Here is a 17163-nt window from a genome sequence, read left to right as displayed (position 1 = left end):
TGGCGACCGAGGCTCCGGGCCGCGGCAGCTCTAGGGGTTGAGCGGAGGATGTAGCCGCCCCTCGCGGCGACTCGACGGGTGTAGGCACGCGGGGAGCAGCGGCCGGCGCCACTTCGGGGCCTCGGACGGCGGCGGTCGAGCTCTCGCGGGCGGGGAGAAGGTCCCGAGGCCCCTGTTGCCTGGACGGCGGCCCCAGGCCCGAGTGGTGGGAGGACTCCACCGGCCCGGGTTCTCGGGGTTTCCACTGGCGGTAGCGCTGCGCTGGCGCCTCCGTCCTTGGAAGACCGAGGGCCCCAGTGGTCCCCAGCTCATTTCTCTGGAGGGGCTGTAAACGTGGCGCCATGAGGAGCCGCAGTAACTCCGGGGTCCGACTGGACAGCTACGCTAGGCTAGTGCACCAGACCATCCTGTGCCATCAAGTAAGTGAAGGGGCGTCACCTGTTACGATGAGAGGCAGTGACAGTGTGTCGCAGTAATAATCGACGACATGCATTGTGACTGCCTAGACGGAGGCCCCGGGTGAGCGCGCGTGCGCTAGCGCGCCACCTACCAGATTGGGCTCCCTCAGCCACAAGCCCGGGCAGAGCCTTGGCTTCTGGGCGGCTTCCTCTTATTCACCCCCATCCTATCCGCACCCCCCCCTCCCTACCCCTGACCTCCCAACCCTACACACATACATTTGGGTTCCAGGGGCAGAATTGAAAGAGGTGTTGGAACTTTCTTATGGTATTTGACACTCCCACCTAAGTTGGGCATCATCTCCTTCCCCTCCGGCCAATGAAGAGAGAGAGGGGAACATTTGGTCATTGGAAGAGTAGGCTCTTGTGAACACTTGGACTATTAATTTCATTTTTTTATTACCTTCATTTTGTTTTTGCGTTGGTAGTTCGTTATTTCTGACTGAAGAGTTAAAACGCTGCCTTTCTTTTGATTGATAATCCCCAAATTTCACAGGATTTCAATTAGCTCTTTCACTTTAGTCAATATAGTATTTGGTCAGAAGAAGAAGTTATAAAATGGCATTGGGGGAGTCAAAGACCAAAGTCCTAAGTAACCTGTTTGATAGATTCTGTTTCCTAATATTAACACCCTACCTCCCTGTTCTGCTTTGCAGAATCCAGTGACTGGCTTGCTTCCAGCTAGCTATGATCAGAAAGATGCCTGGGTCCGGGATAATGTGTACAGCATCTTGGCTGTGTGGGGTTTGGGCCTGGCCTATCGGAAGAATGCCGACAGGGATGAGGATAAGGCAAAGGCCTATGAATTGGAGCAGGTACTGAGAATAAAAATCTAAAGAGATGAGGACGGGAGGGGGGCTTACAGGGATGGGAGGAAATATAGACCATTCGAGCTAAGAGAACTGTATTTTGCCTTTCTCCACCTTCCTGAAATTACATTTCAAACAGCTTTACTGTATTGTGCAGAGTTTGTTTTTGTTTTTTTTTTTTTTCCAGTGGAAACTTGACACTTGCTTATTCAGGGGTAGAAGGCACAGTCTGTTCTGGTACAGTGGGAAATCCTGTGTTGGGATCTTTTCTAAAATCTATAACCGTCCTTCTAAGTAAATGTATTTTGCAGTTTCTAGCATATTTATTTTCATTGAAATGAATGTAGAGTCAGGTATTTACCATTTTTAAATGATAGGTAGTATTTTGCCCAACTAGGTAGAGAATAGACTGTTTATTTCTTGATTTTTATACCTGTGACAGTCTTGACTTTTATACTGCTTTAGAGTCTGTTGTGTCTGTGTTCCCCCAAGAGGGGACACAATAAGGTCAGAGTCAGCAGCCCTTTAGGCCAAAGTCTTAAGGCCTCTCTCTCGGAAAAGAAGCATCTTTTATAGATCTATAGGATTCAGGATGTTGTGTCCTCTTGAATGACCAGGAAAACAATCTTTGAGGCTACATAGGACTCTTAATGTTGAAAGTCCCTGCTGTCTGTTGAAAGGCGTATGTAGGTTTCCATTAGTGTAAAAGATTCAGATTTAGGCAATTTGACCTTTAGTCTTCTATACATGAGAATACTGAGATGTAGTTATTTTTAAAGGCACTAACATATTTCAGGGCTGCAGTACGTGCAGTGGAGAAGTTTTGCTGTGTTCTCTGCAACTACAGACATTTATTATTCCTTCAAGCCATTACTGAACGATAGTTAGGGCTATTAGAAAAAAATAGATGGAGATTTTTGCTTTAGCTCAGGAAGTACAAATCAACATTTTTATGAGTTTCAGAAATAATATATATGTATAGTTATATGACTTGGTATAGTCATTGCACAGACCCATTTCCTCAAACAGAGTAGGTGAGAGCAGGATGTCACTTGGTGTGGTTAGAAGCCCTAGAGTATGAGTAGTCATGTGTAATTAATGCCAACTAGTGCACCTGGATAACAAACATGACAAGTTTGGGGGAACACAGAATACAGATACTTCCCCCTCATTCCTACCTCCCATGCTTTCTATTAATTTTATCCTGACTTGGAAGTTGGAAAGTGAGGACAGAAATGACTGACAATGGCTGTTCCAAGAGCACAAAAGTTGATGGCAGTTAAAAATTCTCCACTGGGCCCATGATTTCTCAGACTTGATGTTTAAGTTAAAGAAAATGTAAATGGGCATAGTAGAGCCAGGATAGTTATGAGAGTTGAAAGGATGTGATAGCAGCTTGTGGGTATGTGGTGACATGTACCACGTAACTCAGTACTGAATCAAGTCTCTGTACAGAGTGAGGTAGTTGTGCTAAATGTTTTCTATAACAAGGTATATTAAAGGATAGTCTCTTTCATGAGGATCAAAGTAATGATAGAGATTTTCTTATAGGCATTACACTCAGTCTCATTATTTTATGCAAGTACTTTGTCCTCTAAAAGATTTCTTTTGCTGCCACTTTTCTTTTTTCCCTCCTCCCAGCTACTCTCCTCACTTCTCCCCTCTCCTTCCATTTTTTCCTTAGTTATTTAAGGGAAGGGGATCATTTGTAGACAAAAATTGCTTAAGGAAACTCTCCCAAGGAAGCGCTTTATTTTTCCCTCAGTAAAAGGCCTTATAAAGAGTTGGAACATAATTCAGTACTTAGCTTTATCATGCCTTTTGCTCATAGTCTCACTTGAATATTTTGAAGGAGGAACAGAGTGAAGAAGCTCCCAAGTAGATTAGTTTTAATGCTTGTCCTGAAGCCACCACTGAGGCAGCATTGCTTAGAGTAATCTGGTTGGATTCCTTTTGGAATATGAAACAAAAAAACGCAATAAAATGGGTAAGCTATTTGATACCATTTTCTTACAAATTATAATACCCATGCCACAGTGATATGCCCTTCTAGTATATATATTATTGCTGTACCATATTACAATTAAACACAGTTGTTATTACTATATTATACCAACTTGTATAGTATATAATGAGTAATTAGAATTTTAGATTATTATGATTCAGAAATATTTTAGAAATAACCAAGTCCTTGTAAGAGAAATAATGATGACCTGAGATTGAGGATGTTAGTGTATTATTATTTTCATGGATGATGAATTGAGTCACACTAACAATGCACCTTATACATGTTATGAATTGAGGTTCACTTTATGCTTTAGGGGACATGTCCAAATAAATATTTCTGTGGATTCTTGAAAACAAATCCTGGCTAGTTTAGTTTAGAAAAAAATAAAGTGATGATGTTGGCCTTTCTAAAACAAAGTGATGATATTGGCCTTTCTAGGCCATAGGTGTATTTTATATCCACATTATTTTATGTTTTTGACGTGACTTGTCCCTTTTCTCTGCAGTAGAATTGCCAGTTAGCATTCAGGGTTGTTGTTTTTAACTTGGAGGAGTCATAAACTACAGCTTTTGATTCCGCTTTTAGCTACAATCTGCTCTTCTGTGTACCTATAAAGTAAATGCCATGTAAATAGGAACCCAGGGTAGGGTTACTTGTTCCCAAAAGGTCATGCACCAACTGCAGTTGCTGAGTAAGTGTTCTTGCATCTAAGGGTGTTTATAACAGTCTCATTTCCATTTATTTTTGCAGAGTGTAGTGAAGCTGATGAGGGGATTGCTGCACTGCATGATCAGACAGGTATAGTATTGTTCACAACTCTCTCTCTAATAAAAGCACGTTGTAATAGTATCTTTGTGCTATAGGGAATAATACATTTTTTTTTCAATTTCACAAATATACATTACTAATTTCAGAAAATTGTTGAATTGTGGGGAGAAATGTCACCTATGACTTCAGCACTCAGTTACCCCTGGAATGTTTCCATTCAGTCTCTTTTTTTCCTCTACCGTGGATTTTTTAATATGATTCATGGCTCCTCTACATGCAGTTATGTATACTGAGTAAAATACAGGTCTGTAAGCCTTCATCTGAAACTCTTGGGACCAGATAAATTTTAGAATTCAGAATTTTTCAGAACTTAGCATGTCGTATATGTAGCATGTGCTACATATTATGTCCTCAGAAGGTCCAGAACAGCATTCTATCAAAAGCCATTTCTCTCTCTAAAGAGGAACACACATTTTCACACTAAGTATAAATAAAGACTACAAGTAGGTCCAGATCAATCTGAAACAGGTGTTGTCACCAAATGGACTTTGGGGTAAAAATTAGAGGAAAAATCTTGGGAAGTGTTTTAGAATTTATAAGATTGGAGCTAAGGGACTGGGACTTATGTCTCCTTGCTCTGATTTATATTTTTGTAATCTTGAATGAAATTGAGTGTCCTTTCATGTATAGATTGAAAATTTCTATTTCCTTTTCTGTGAAGTGTTTTTTCGATCCTTTGCCTATTTTTCTTTTGAGTTGCCTTTTTCTTACTTGCTTCAGGAGTTACAGTACATTATGGATATTAATCCTTCGTCACATACATTGCAAATCTATTTTAGCCGTCTATGGCTTATGTCTTACGTTTATGGTATTTTTTTCTATTCAAAAATGTTTTACTTTTATCCTAAGAGATCTTAATACATGTTGCAGACATGAAATCTGAACTGTTTTTCTTGAGATTTTATTAGAAGAAATTGATGACCAAATTGATAAATGGGTCACCCATAGGCATGCAGCAAGTAGAAGGAAATCAGCTCCTGACTTCTGTACTCTCTATTGGACTATCTCATGATCATGATTTCTTTCTACCAACCCTCTTTGCTACATTTGTTGTATTTAAGGTAGTTGTATTTTCTACCTTACCAGGTTGGTTGATAAAATCACTAATACCATCAATCATATTAAAAGATCCAGTAGTTACTGTCATATATTAGATACACATATGATCAAATCTATTTTCTCCATTACAGATGGTTTTCTTTATGGCCTCTGTTTCAACTTTTTAGATAACTTTTCTGACACCGCACCCAGCTCTTTTGAATCCTCCTTCAAAAAGTATATCCTTTTGTTCTAGTTTGCCTCAAAATTCCTACCTGTTTCATGACCATATGTATATTTTTCATTCCTCATCTCTTACTAACTTGTTCTCACGCAGTCACTGGTGACGAAACAAATATGTGAAAAATGAAAGAGAGGTAATGAGTAGGAAAAGCTTGTTGTTTTTCTTTTTTAAAGATTTGTTTATTTATGCATACAGAACTAGGGTGCAGGCCAGTGGTGCAGGGGCAGTGAGAGGATTAGCCAGAGACAGAGTGGGGAGCAGAACACACAGCTCAATGAAGTACACTGCTGAGGGGAGCAGCAGGCAGGTCAGGAGAGGTCTGCTGTGCTATATGGGTTTCCTCCTGGGCGGGGGATCCAACTCATGCTGAAGTGACTTTAGCTTCTTAGTGCTCTGCTTTAACCCACTGCACCACCAGGGAGGGCCTGGAAAGCTTGTTTTAACTGATACTATTTTCTAATTAAATTGCTTAAATTAAATACCAGCAGCAACAGACTTTCTAGTTGTTTTAGTATAGGAAAAAAGAGGCAGTGATACATTTTAAACATTAACAATTGCCTGGTGACCAAATGCAATAATATGTGTCAGAGCACTATGGAAGTATGGTATATGGGTTGATTTTTATGCATATCCTTTTACTGTTTTTGTTTCCTTCAGGTGGACAAAGTAGAATCCTTCAAGTATAGCCAGAGTACCAAGGATAGCCTCCATGCCAAGTATAACACCAAAACTTGTGCTACTGTGGTAGGTGATGACCAGTGGGGACACCTGCAGTTGGATGCTACCTCTGTATACCTGCTCTTCTTAGCACAGATGACTGCCTCAGGTTAGTACAAGGAGAGAAATACCAGAGCGTCTGCAGTGTGGAGCACTTGTTCTGGCACAATGTGACTTCTCTAAGCTGTTGACCCAAAACAACATGCTTGTTTACATTGCTCAAAGATGCCTACTGGAAAAATAATATTTTTCTAATTTTCTTTTATGTCTTTAGACCTAGTTAATATTCTTTTACATTGAGAAACAAGTTGGAGGCACTAAGTAATATTTTTTTAAACTGAGAACCAGGAAATCTATTGTAGATTTTCTCTAGGCAGGTGTTTTATCTTTTGTTAATCCTCAGTTACCATGAGATTGGAAAGAACTAGAGATTATTGCTTGTTACTATACTGTGCACTAACAAATTTGTAGTTAGTACCAACATAAATTAAGTTACCTACTTTATACTGCTCTATGAATATACTATAAGAAGGGCATGTTTATAGAATCTAAATTATATTAAGAGTATTAATTTAGGAATCAGAACTCAAATCTCTATTTTTATTATTGAATAATAAGCCCTTTTCAGATGATTTTATTATCTGAATAAGGGAAGTGTAAGAAATAGCATAATTTCCCTTTATTTCTCCTAACTTGAGGAGAACTATGAATCCAGTTATATTCAGTTTGTAAACTAAACAAGACCTTTGCTAGATCATCCTGATTAAGTAAAGGTACTTCTCACAGTATCATACTTTTTACATTTCAATTTCTTTATCTTCCTATATCATTAGAGTACTCTTTTGTACTAAGGGTATTCAGGATGGGAATTCCCCCAGAATATTCTTTTGCTCTTCATGCATAAATAAATAAATGATAATAAAGCCTTTCTCTTATTCTAGAACATACAGCCTAGAAGCTGAAAAACCTCTTCTTGAAATTATAAACTAGCTAGCCACTTCTCCCTCCATGAATATTGTATGTTTAGGCTTTATTTATTTAAAAAGAATGGCAGTTATAACTCCATTTAATATCCCTGTAATGCCAACCCCGGAGTGTTTTTATATAAAGCAAACAATGTTAAAAATCTCTCTTACAGTTTTTCATTTTTGATCTCAGAAAGGAAACATAAATACACTAAGAAGGCTTATGAGAGACATTTGCTCATTCAACAAATGTTTGTTGATTCCTGACTTAACATTTGGTTTTCAACCCAATGCTGACTCTGATGGGTATTTGGAATAAGTTAGATGTTATTTGATTAGGACTTTGAAGAGTAAGTAGAAATTCATAAGTCAGAAAACAGGAAAGGGAATAGTGTGACTACTATACAGAATTTTTAAATGTATTAGTCACCAAGGTAACACTAACTAACTTCTATGGTTAGAGTATAAGATAGGCCTGGAAAAATAGAAAGAGATGAAGCTAGAAAGTTAGAACTAGCTGTTAAGGGCTTTGTACTGAATAGTTGGAGTTTACTTTGTAGTTAGTAAACAACCACTCAAGGTAGATAATGAAGACAGTTTCAGATGATTCATTCCAGTAACCAGAGGATAGATTGGGTGGGAAAGGAAATTAAAATGTAAGACTAGATGTGAGGTTACTGAAATACTTTAGGTAAGAAATGGTGTTGAGCTTAAGTAAGGCAGTTGTCCTAAGGATGAAAAGGATAGATGTGAGAGATAACCACTAGGTAGAGTATAAAAGATCACCATGGAAAATTTAGCTATTCTTTGTATATTTTTGAAATCTTAAATATCTCAACTTAGGTTAAAAGAGAGGTTTTAGACAAAAGCTGACTCTGACTTATGGTATGTTAGCACAGAGAGTTCCATGTACCCTCTTCTGCACAAAATAACGTAGATGATAAAAACTAAAAGACCATCTGAGGAGAATACAGTGGACTCTGGCTGAGAACTATGGGTGCTTTCGTGGTGGGAAAACTGTGATGACCACACCAAAGAGAGAACCCCATATTGTGGAAAAAATGAACAAGGGTATAAAATCATGGTATGTCATAAATAAAAATTAAAAAAAAGAAAATAACATTTTGAGAAAATATTTTGGATAGCATGAGTCTCATAGTAAATGATTAATTAACTATTAACAATAAAAAATAAAAATATAAGACCAACCACTTACAGTCACCAAAAATTGCTCTTAAGGACATGTAGCAAGTGAAGAAATATTTATTCCAGGAAATTTAAATCTTGGTAAAACAAGTGTGAGTGTGGTGTTTGTGCCATAACCTATTTCCTCACCCCAAGCTCAAGTTGACAGATGCACTACTTGAGGTGGGTGCAGCCAAGAATAGAAGAGTCCCTCTTCTCCCTAGCTTCTAGCCTAGGGCTATAATATCTCCCTGATGTAGGTAGGTTGCCAGCATTTCTCATCCTCTCCAGCTCTGAATTACAGAAGTTCTTGTTTAGATAGGAATGGCTGAGAGGTCAGGAACTCCCTTTCTACCCTCCAGTTCTACTTTTGGCAAGGAATTTTAACCCCAGGCAGAGCAGGTCAAAAATACTAGGCCCCAACTGTACCTGGCTCACCTTGCTAGCATTCTGGAGGTTTCACACTGAAAGCAGCAAGGTGAGAAGATAGAAACTACCATTCCACACAGCATCTTGATTGTAGATCAGGCATCTCAGTCCTGGAGAAGTGACCACAATTCACTCTGAAGAATTCACACAAATGTTTGCTTAGGTCAGAGGCAGGTTGTAAGATCATAAAGCTCCATAACTCCTCCCAAAAGTACAGACCTTATTCATAGCAGAGTATGGGAAAGTTCAAGTATAAGGACACTGCACTCTCAAAAACAATACTGATTTTTGCTCTGAGCAATTAAAAGGAGGTTGAAGCTCAATAAAAACAACAATCTAAACCATAGACTGACCATGAATGTTAACAGAGAACCAAGGAAAGAAACAGCTAAAAGACACCCCCTTGAGTTAGCAAAAGTGTCAAACAGAACCTGACACAAACACATCCTCAAACACAACCTGAAATGGGACTTGAATTTAATTCTATGAGACTGTGGAGCAGTTAATGCATTGTATGAAATCATAGAGCAATCAACTGGCAATTAGTGGAGATTAAGATTGGGTTCAATACCAACAGCGGCAGATACTTAATAGATAATGCAAAGAGACAATGGCTAAAACTAAAATCACTGACTTTCTGGAGTGACAGTGTGTATGACCTAAGCTTTAGCCTCTGTCAGAAGTTGCATACTGTGGGGAAAACAGATTTCATTGAAATAGTCCAGCTAAGTCATTAAACAAGTAATGAAAAACAAACCCCAGAGAGGATGCTATTCATATCTATGAAGTTCTTATAACATCTTAAATAAAATAATAAAATGAAAAAATTATGAGACATGCAAACAAAACAAAACAAGAAAGTCTGAGCCAACTTAATGAAAGAAAAAAGGCAGATAACAAAAACTGCCTTTGACAAGGAGCATATGTTTAATTTAAAAACAAAAACTTCAAAGAAGTTACTATAAAATACCAAAAAAAAAAAATTTAAAAGCCATGGTGCCTTAAGAAGAAATATGTGATAAAAGTATTTCATATGTTTTATGAATATGAGTAAAGATATAAAAATGAATCTAATGGAAATTCTGAAGCTGAAAAGTAACTAAAATCAGAAATCAGAAATTCACTAGAGTCTCAATAGATTTGAACTGACAGAAGAAAGAATCAGCGTACTTGAAGATAGGTCAATATAGATTATGCACTCTGAAGAACAGAGAGAAGAAAAATGAATACAATCTGAGCAAAATAATAGGATACCATTTAGAGCAACTATTCATGAATACTGAGAGTTCCAGAAGGATAATAAGGAGCAGAGAGTATATTCATTTAAAGAAATAATGGCCGAAAACTTACTAACTGTGATGAGAAACATTAATCTACACATCTCAGAAACGCAATGATCTACCATGATTTCTGGGTGTGGATAAACAGATCAACACCCAACTACATTATAGTTGAAATGTTAAAAGGTCCAAATAATCAGAACATCTTCAGCAATATGAGCAAAATGATTTGTCACATATAAGTGAACCCTAATAATATCAGCTAATTTCTCTTCAGTTAAAAAAGGAAGGCCACTCCCTGGTGGCGCAGCGGGTTAAAGCACAGCACTGAGAATCTAAAGCCGCTTCCGCATGACTTCGATTCCCACCTGCCCCGGAGGTGACCACATGGCGTGGCAGACCTCTCCTGACCCGCCCGCTGCTCCCCTCAGCAGTGTACTTCGTCAATCTGCCTGTTCTGTTTCCCGCTCTGTCTCTGGTGAAGCCTCTCACCGCCCATGAGCCTCTGGCCTGCACCCCAGTTCTGTATGCACAAATAAATAAATCTTAAAAAAAAAAAAAGTTAAAAAAAATTAAAAAGTTAAAAAAAAAAGGAAGGCCAACAGGGTTGGAGAAAAAGAGCTGTCAACAAAGGATCTTACATACAGCAAAACCATGTTTCAAAAAAATGAAGTAAAATAAACATATTCCCAGATAAATAGAAAACTGAGAGAATTGTTGCTAATAGGCCTACTTAGTGAGAATTATTAAAAGTTCTTTGGACAGAAATCAGATGACCCTTGACTGTGATTTAAATCCACATGCGAAAAAAACAGGCCACTGGCAAAATTAGCTATAAGATACAATTGTATATTTCATCTTTTTTATGTTTATTGACCTAAAAATCAATTATATAAAACAAAATTGTATTGTTGGATTTATAATATATAAAATATATTTAATAGCAGCACTATGGAGGTGATGTGGAACAAGCTGTATTGAATTAAACAAATAATACCAGATGATAACTCAATCCACAGAAACAAATAGAGAGAATCAGAGATGGTAGGTTAGAAGGGTAATATAAGAAATATAAACTTATAATTTATCTTCTTTCAACTTCTTTAAAAGACAAAGTTATGTAAAGCAATAATTGAAGTTTATTGTTTTATATATATACGAAACGGATTTAAAAGTTATTTTCACAGGAACCGTAAGAAAGCTAAATTAGTTAAACCCATCTCACAAAAAAAAAACCTTAAAATAAAAACTGTTACTAATTGTTACTAATGTTGTAAAAGGGTATTTTAGAATAATAAAAGGTTCAGTTCATCAGGAAGGCATAACAATTAAATACATTAAGGAGAAGCAGGCAGAATTTATGGTAGGAATAGACAAGTTAACAGTAGCCAGAGACTTCAGTACCCTAGTTTTAATAATGCATGAACTAGGCAGAAGATCAGCAAGGAAATAGAAAACTTATTAACAACTAGACATAACACACATCTATAGAATGCCTCATCCAACAACAGGATACATGTTCTTCCCATATATATATGAGGCATTTTCTAATATACATTGTACTATAGGACATAAAATAAAACTCAATGCATTTATAAGGATTAAAATCACAAAGCTATCTTCTGTGTTGAAAATAGAATGTCAGGGCCCTCCTTGATGGCGCAGTGGGTTAAAGCGCAGCACTGCAAGCTAGCCACAGCTGCTTCAGTGCGAGTTTGACCCCTGGCCCTGGAGGCAATCCATATGGCGTGGCAGACCTCTCCTGTCTTGTTTGCTGCATCCCTCAGCAGTGTACTTTGTCGATCTGCCTGTTCTGCTCCCCACTCTGTCTCTGGTGGATCCTCTCACTGCCCTGTACCTCTGGCCTGTACCCCAGGTCTCTATGCATAAGAAATAAATCTTTAAAAAACAAACAAACAAAAGAAAGTGGAATGTTATTTGAAATCAGTAACAAAAACAATTGGGAAATTTACAACTGTGTGGAAATTAGACAGCACAGTCCTAAGTAATCAGTGTGTCAAAGAACAATCACAAAAGAAATTAGAAAAACTTTGAACTGAAGGAAAAGGAATACACATCATACCAAAACTCAGGGAAGGCAGAAGATAAAGTATTTAGAGATAGTTTATAGCTTGAAATACCTACATTAACAAAAGAAAGACCTCAGATCTGTAATTTAACATTGCACTGTAAGACACTGAAAAAAAGAGGAGAAAATTAATCCAAAGCATGTTGAAAGTATAAAATAGTAAACATAGCAACAGAGATTAAAGAAATGAAGAGGGCAATAGAGGATATTCACAAGCCCAAAAGTCCATGCCTTAAAAATATCAAGCCAAGATAGTGTCACTGATAAATTCTACCAAAAATTTAAAGGAAGAGCAATTCTTCACAAATACTTCCAAAAAGCAGAAGGGCAAGTAACACAAAGACATTATATGAGGCTAGTATTGATACTAAAATCAGACAAAGTTACATCATTAGGAAGCTACAGACCAGTACTTTTATGAATATGTATTATAAAATCTTCAAAATACTAGCAACAATATATAAAAAGGATTTACAACACAACTAAGTAATATTTATCCCAAGAATACAAAGTTGATTTAACATCTGAAAGTCAATTATTATAATACATTAGATCAGTGGAATAAAAGAGATCCAGTCATCTCAGTAGACACTGAGAAAGCATTAGACAAATCCAATACCTTTTCATGATAAAATGCTGAACAAATAGGAAATAGAACTTACTTAATCTCATAAAGGGTATCTACAAAGTACATAGCTCACATCACATTTATGATGAAAGAATAAATGCTTTCCCCCTAAGATCAGAACTAGACAAGGATATTAACTCTCACCAGTTGTATTAAAATGGTACTAGCCGTTTTAACCGGGGGCAAATAGGCAATATACATAGATTTAAAATATCAGAACTAGACAAGGATATTAACTCTCACCAGTTGTATTAAAATGGTACTAGCCATTTTAACCAGAGGCAAATAGGCAATATACATAGATTTAAAATATCAGATAAAGGAAGAAGTTTACCTTTTCATTTGTAGATAATAAGTTCTTACATATAGAAATCCTAAGGAATTCATATAAAAGCTAAAACAAATTCAGGAAGGTAACTGGATAAAGAAAAATATACACAAATCAATCATGTATTTTACATTAGAAATGAATACTCCAATGGTGAAGTTAAGAAAATAATTCCTATGACAATAACATTAAAAATGAAATACTGAAGAATAAATTTAACAAAAGACACAAACTACAAATTCTATAAAGTTATAAAACTTGAAAAATTAAAGAAATAACTAAAAAGACAACTTATGTTCACGGATTGAAATACTTAAGAAGACAACATTTCCCAAATTGATTTATAGATAAAATATCAAAATCCCAGATGCCTTTGCATAATTAAAATGCATGTGGAAATCCAAGGGACCCAGAATAACCAAAACAATTTTGAATAGGAACAAAATTGGAGGGCTTACACTTCTGATTTAGAAATTTACTTCAAATCTACAGTAATGAAAACTGTGTGCTGCTGGTATAAGAATATACATATGGAGCAGCAGAATTGAATTCAGAGTCCAGAAATAAACAATTAAATTATGGTCAATTGATTTTTGACATGGGCACCAAAATAATTTATTGGGGGGCGGGGAGAATAATCTTTTCAATACATTAATACATGGTGCTGGGAAAACTGGATATTCACTGCTAAAGAATGAAATTAGACTGCTTCCTCATACCATGAACAAGAAGTAACTCCAAATTCATCTTCGACCAAGGTGTAGGAGGGAAAACTGAAGAAAGGATTCTATATTAATCTGCTAGGGTAAAGCCACAATAGAATATAGATTGGGTGGCTTACACAGTTGAAATTTATTTCTCACATTTCTGGATGTTGGTAGTCCAAGATCAGGGTGTTGGCAGGGCTAGTTTCTGGTAAGAGCTTCCTTCTTGGCTTATAGAGAGCTGTGTCCTCCCTACTGTGTCCTCTTCTCTGTATATGTCGACTCCTGATATCTCTTATAAGGACAATAGTCCTAACATACTAGGGGCTCATCCTTTTCACCACATTTATATTTAATTTTCTCTTTATAAGGCCTCTCTCCAAATATAGTCACGTTGGGGCCTTAGGGCTTCAAATACAAATTTTGGAGGGACATATTTCCATTCATAATATTTAAGAGGAAAATAAAGACTGATTCATCCTGACCTCAGATTAGACAAAGCCCTGTTAGATCATACCAAAAGTCTAAGTAACTAAAGAAAAAATAGTCAAATTGGAATTTCATCTATTTCTTGCTTAATTTTTAGATTCCCTCCATGCTAAGTGAGTCTAGCCCAGGACTGATTTGAGGTCTTGATTTTTATGGTTTAAGAATCAAAATGCCTTCCATCTTTCCTAAACAGGATAAGGTAATTTGGGAGTAGTGGATTACTATACATCTTTATTCTCTTTTATCCTCAGGCCTTCATATCATTCACAGTCTAGATGAAGTCAATTTCATACAGAACCTGGTGTTCTACATTGAAGCTGCATATAAAACTGCTGTAAGTACTCATTTTGTCATGGATTATAGGCATGCAATGCTTTTAAAGTACTGGACAACCTTTCCTTCTCTTAATGCTGTCCCTCAGTGCACCAATCTATAAGGCTTCTGGCAGAAATTTCCTTCAGCCTCTTTCTTTACTAAATTCTGTCATTCTCTTACTCCCCCAAGGAGTTAAAGAATCAATAGAATCAAGATGCCATGTTTTCATTTCTTTTAAGCTTTTTATATATCCCATGATTATATATTTGGTAACTTGCCTCAAAATTTTGGTGCTATTTTAATGGCTTATTGTCTTAAGTGGGAACAAGATGGCTAGGGAGTATTATGGACAGTTAAATATTTAGACTCAAAATCTGCTTCTGTGTTTAATTTTAACTATAGACATTGATCAGTACTTGCTATAGTTACTTTTAACAAATAGTTGTATATATATTTTACAACTACCATATGAGGTAGATTTATAGTAAATCAAATATTTAACATCTTCCCTGTCAGAGATACTGTCTTTTATTGTATGGTGATCATTGAATTGAAAATGGCTGTCATAAATCCTAGTTGTTAAAGTTGTTTTAGATGTAAGGGTAAATCTGGAATGTGTTCCTCTGTGTTTTTCAGAATACTAGATCTAACATAGACATATTTGATTCAAAAGGACTTTTATTTTTTTTCCGATTGCTTTACCTTCTGGTACTATTAGTCCTCTGGACCTAGGATACAATTCAGGGTTCTCTGACCTCTCCCTTCATCCAGGGGTTGCAAAAAGTAGAATTAATGCTACTTGTGCCTTCTCATATCTAGTGTTTGCTGCACAAACCAGGATTTATGCCAGGTTTGGGAGAAGGTGGGGCAATAAGTATGGCTTGTCTTCCTCATGTTTTGCTTTAATGCAGATATTTTACATGGGAAATAACTTAAGGTCGCTACAAAAATAAATATAGGTAGGTGGGTGGATCAGTGTGTGTGAGTGTGCATGTACGCATGCATGCATGTGTGCTGCACATGTGTATTTCTGTCTCCAAGTTCTGTTCAATGAGAGAACCTAACAGTACAATGACAATGAGCACTCAGGCCCAGTTGTGGAGCCTAACTATCATTCTCTAATTAAAGAAACCAGGGTTCCTGGGACAGGAAATATACAAGCTGAGATTGTAGCATCTTGTAGTGCCCATTATTGAAGAATTGCTTAAAAAAAGAGAGGAGCATGTCAGAAAAGCGCAGGAGACAACCTGTAAGAACTCCCCATTGTTAAAATTGGAGCAATTTGAACAAACAAAATAAATAATAATAGCATCTTATTATGATCCGGGGAGTAATTTTAATGTCAAGTTCAGACTGGTTATGAGTGAATGAATGTGAAGGGATAGCTTTTCCTTCTAGAAGAATTATAGTTAAAGACTAGAGATAGAGAAAGAACTAGAAAATCACCACTGACATAACTTACCATGGTTGCTGCAGGCATGTTCCACTAATGGTTGTTAAATTACTGGGTGGATGATTTGTATAGTATTTAAGTATCTCCCTCAAAATGTTTAATAATTATGAGTGACCATATTAACAGTAGAATGAAGAAATCCTGCACATACTGTCTTAACTAAGTGATGAAGGATAACAGAATAAGACATACCAGCATCAGGTATCCCATGATATGATGCACTGGGGACAAAGCATGATGTTTGGAGTAGTCTTCTGAAAAGTATATAACTGCAGGGCCCTCCCTGGTGGCGCAGTGGGTTAAAGCACAGCACTAAGAAGCTAAAGGCACTTCAGTATGAGTTCCATCCCCGCCCTGAAGGTGATCCACATGGGGAGGCAGACCTCTCCTGACCCGCCTGCTGTACCCCTCAGCAGTGTACTTCATCAGTCTGCCTGTTCTTTTCCCCACCCTGTCTTTGGCAAATCCTCTCACCATCTCTACACTTCTGGCCTGTACCCCAGTTCTGTATGCACAAATAAATAAATCTTTTTAAAAAAGTATATAACTGCACCTTAATCACAAGCCAAACAAACCTAAAATGAGGGGAAATTATAGACTATTTGACATCTAATATTCAAAAAAGTTAAGGTTATAAAAAATAAGACTTGAATAATGGGGAGCAATTAGGAGGCATGACAAATACAGTGTGGTACTTTGGATCTGGTCTAGAATACAAAATAGTAATTAATATAAAAACCGAAATAAAATCTATAGTTTGGTTATTAGTAGTCTACTGATATGAATTTCTTAGCTCTGCTAATGAAGCTAACAAAAAAAAAAAAACAAGCAAAGAACCCAGTCCAAAAATGGGCAGAAGAGCTAAAAGACACTTTTACAAAGAAAAAATGCAAATGGCCAGCAAGCATATGAAAAAATGTTCACCATCACTTGTGATCAGGGAAATTCAAATAAAAACCATAATGAAAAAAAAAAACGACAATGAGATACCACCTCACACCAGTGAGAATGTCACAAATTACAAAAACTAGCAACAAATGTTGGCAAGGAGTGGAGAAAAAGGAACTCTCCTGCACTGCTGGTGGGAATGCAAACTGTTCCATGAGATCTGTGTGGAGGTTCCTTAGACTACTAAAAATGGAGCTTCCATATGATCCAGCAATTCCACTCCTAGGAACCTAACCAAGGAACACAAG

At 37.0% G+C, this 17163-nt stretch overlaps 1 protein-coding gene across 2 annotated transcripts in view; it reads left to right on the top strand.

The window, feature by feature from the left end:
• PHKA1 (phosphorylase kinase, alpha 1 (muscle)) overlaps positions 1 to 17163 on the top strand; it is a 98598-nt gene continuing 81435 nt past the window's right edge. For both annotated transcript variants that reach the window (XM_004685582.2, XM_012727232.1), the window contains exons 1-5: positions 1 to 419; positions 1115 to 1273; positions 4026 to 4073; positions 6043 to 6211; positions 14451 to 14533. In XM_004685582.2, the coding sequence (XP_004685639.1) occupies positions 342 to 419; positions 1115 to 1273; positions 4026 to 4073; positions 6043 to 6211; positions 14451 to 14533 (537 nt within the window). In that variant the 5' untranslated portion in view covers positions 1 to 341. The remainder of the gene's footprint in view (positions 420 to 1114; positions 1274 to 4025; positions 4074 to 6042; positions 6212 to 14450; positions 14534 to 17163) is intronic.

The sequence above is a fragment of the Condylura cristata genome, unplaced genomic scaffold, assembly GCF_000260355.1.
Source record: "Condylura cristata isolate star-nosed mole 26May11 unplaced genomic scaffold, ConCri1.0 scaffold00019, whole genome shotgun sequence".
Classification (NCBI taxonomy): domain Eukaryota; kingdom Metazoa; phylum Chordata; class Mammalia; order Eulipotyphla; family Talpidae; genus Condylura; species Condylura cristata.
Note: the sequence above shows the minus strand (reverse complement) of the source record. Positions and strands in the feature narration are given on the sequence as shown.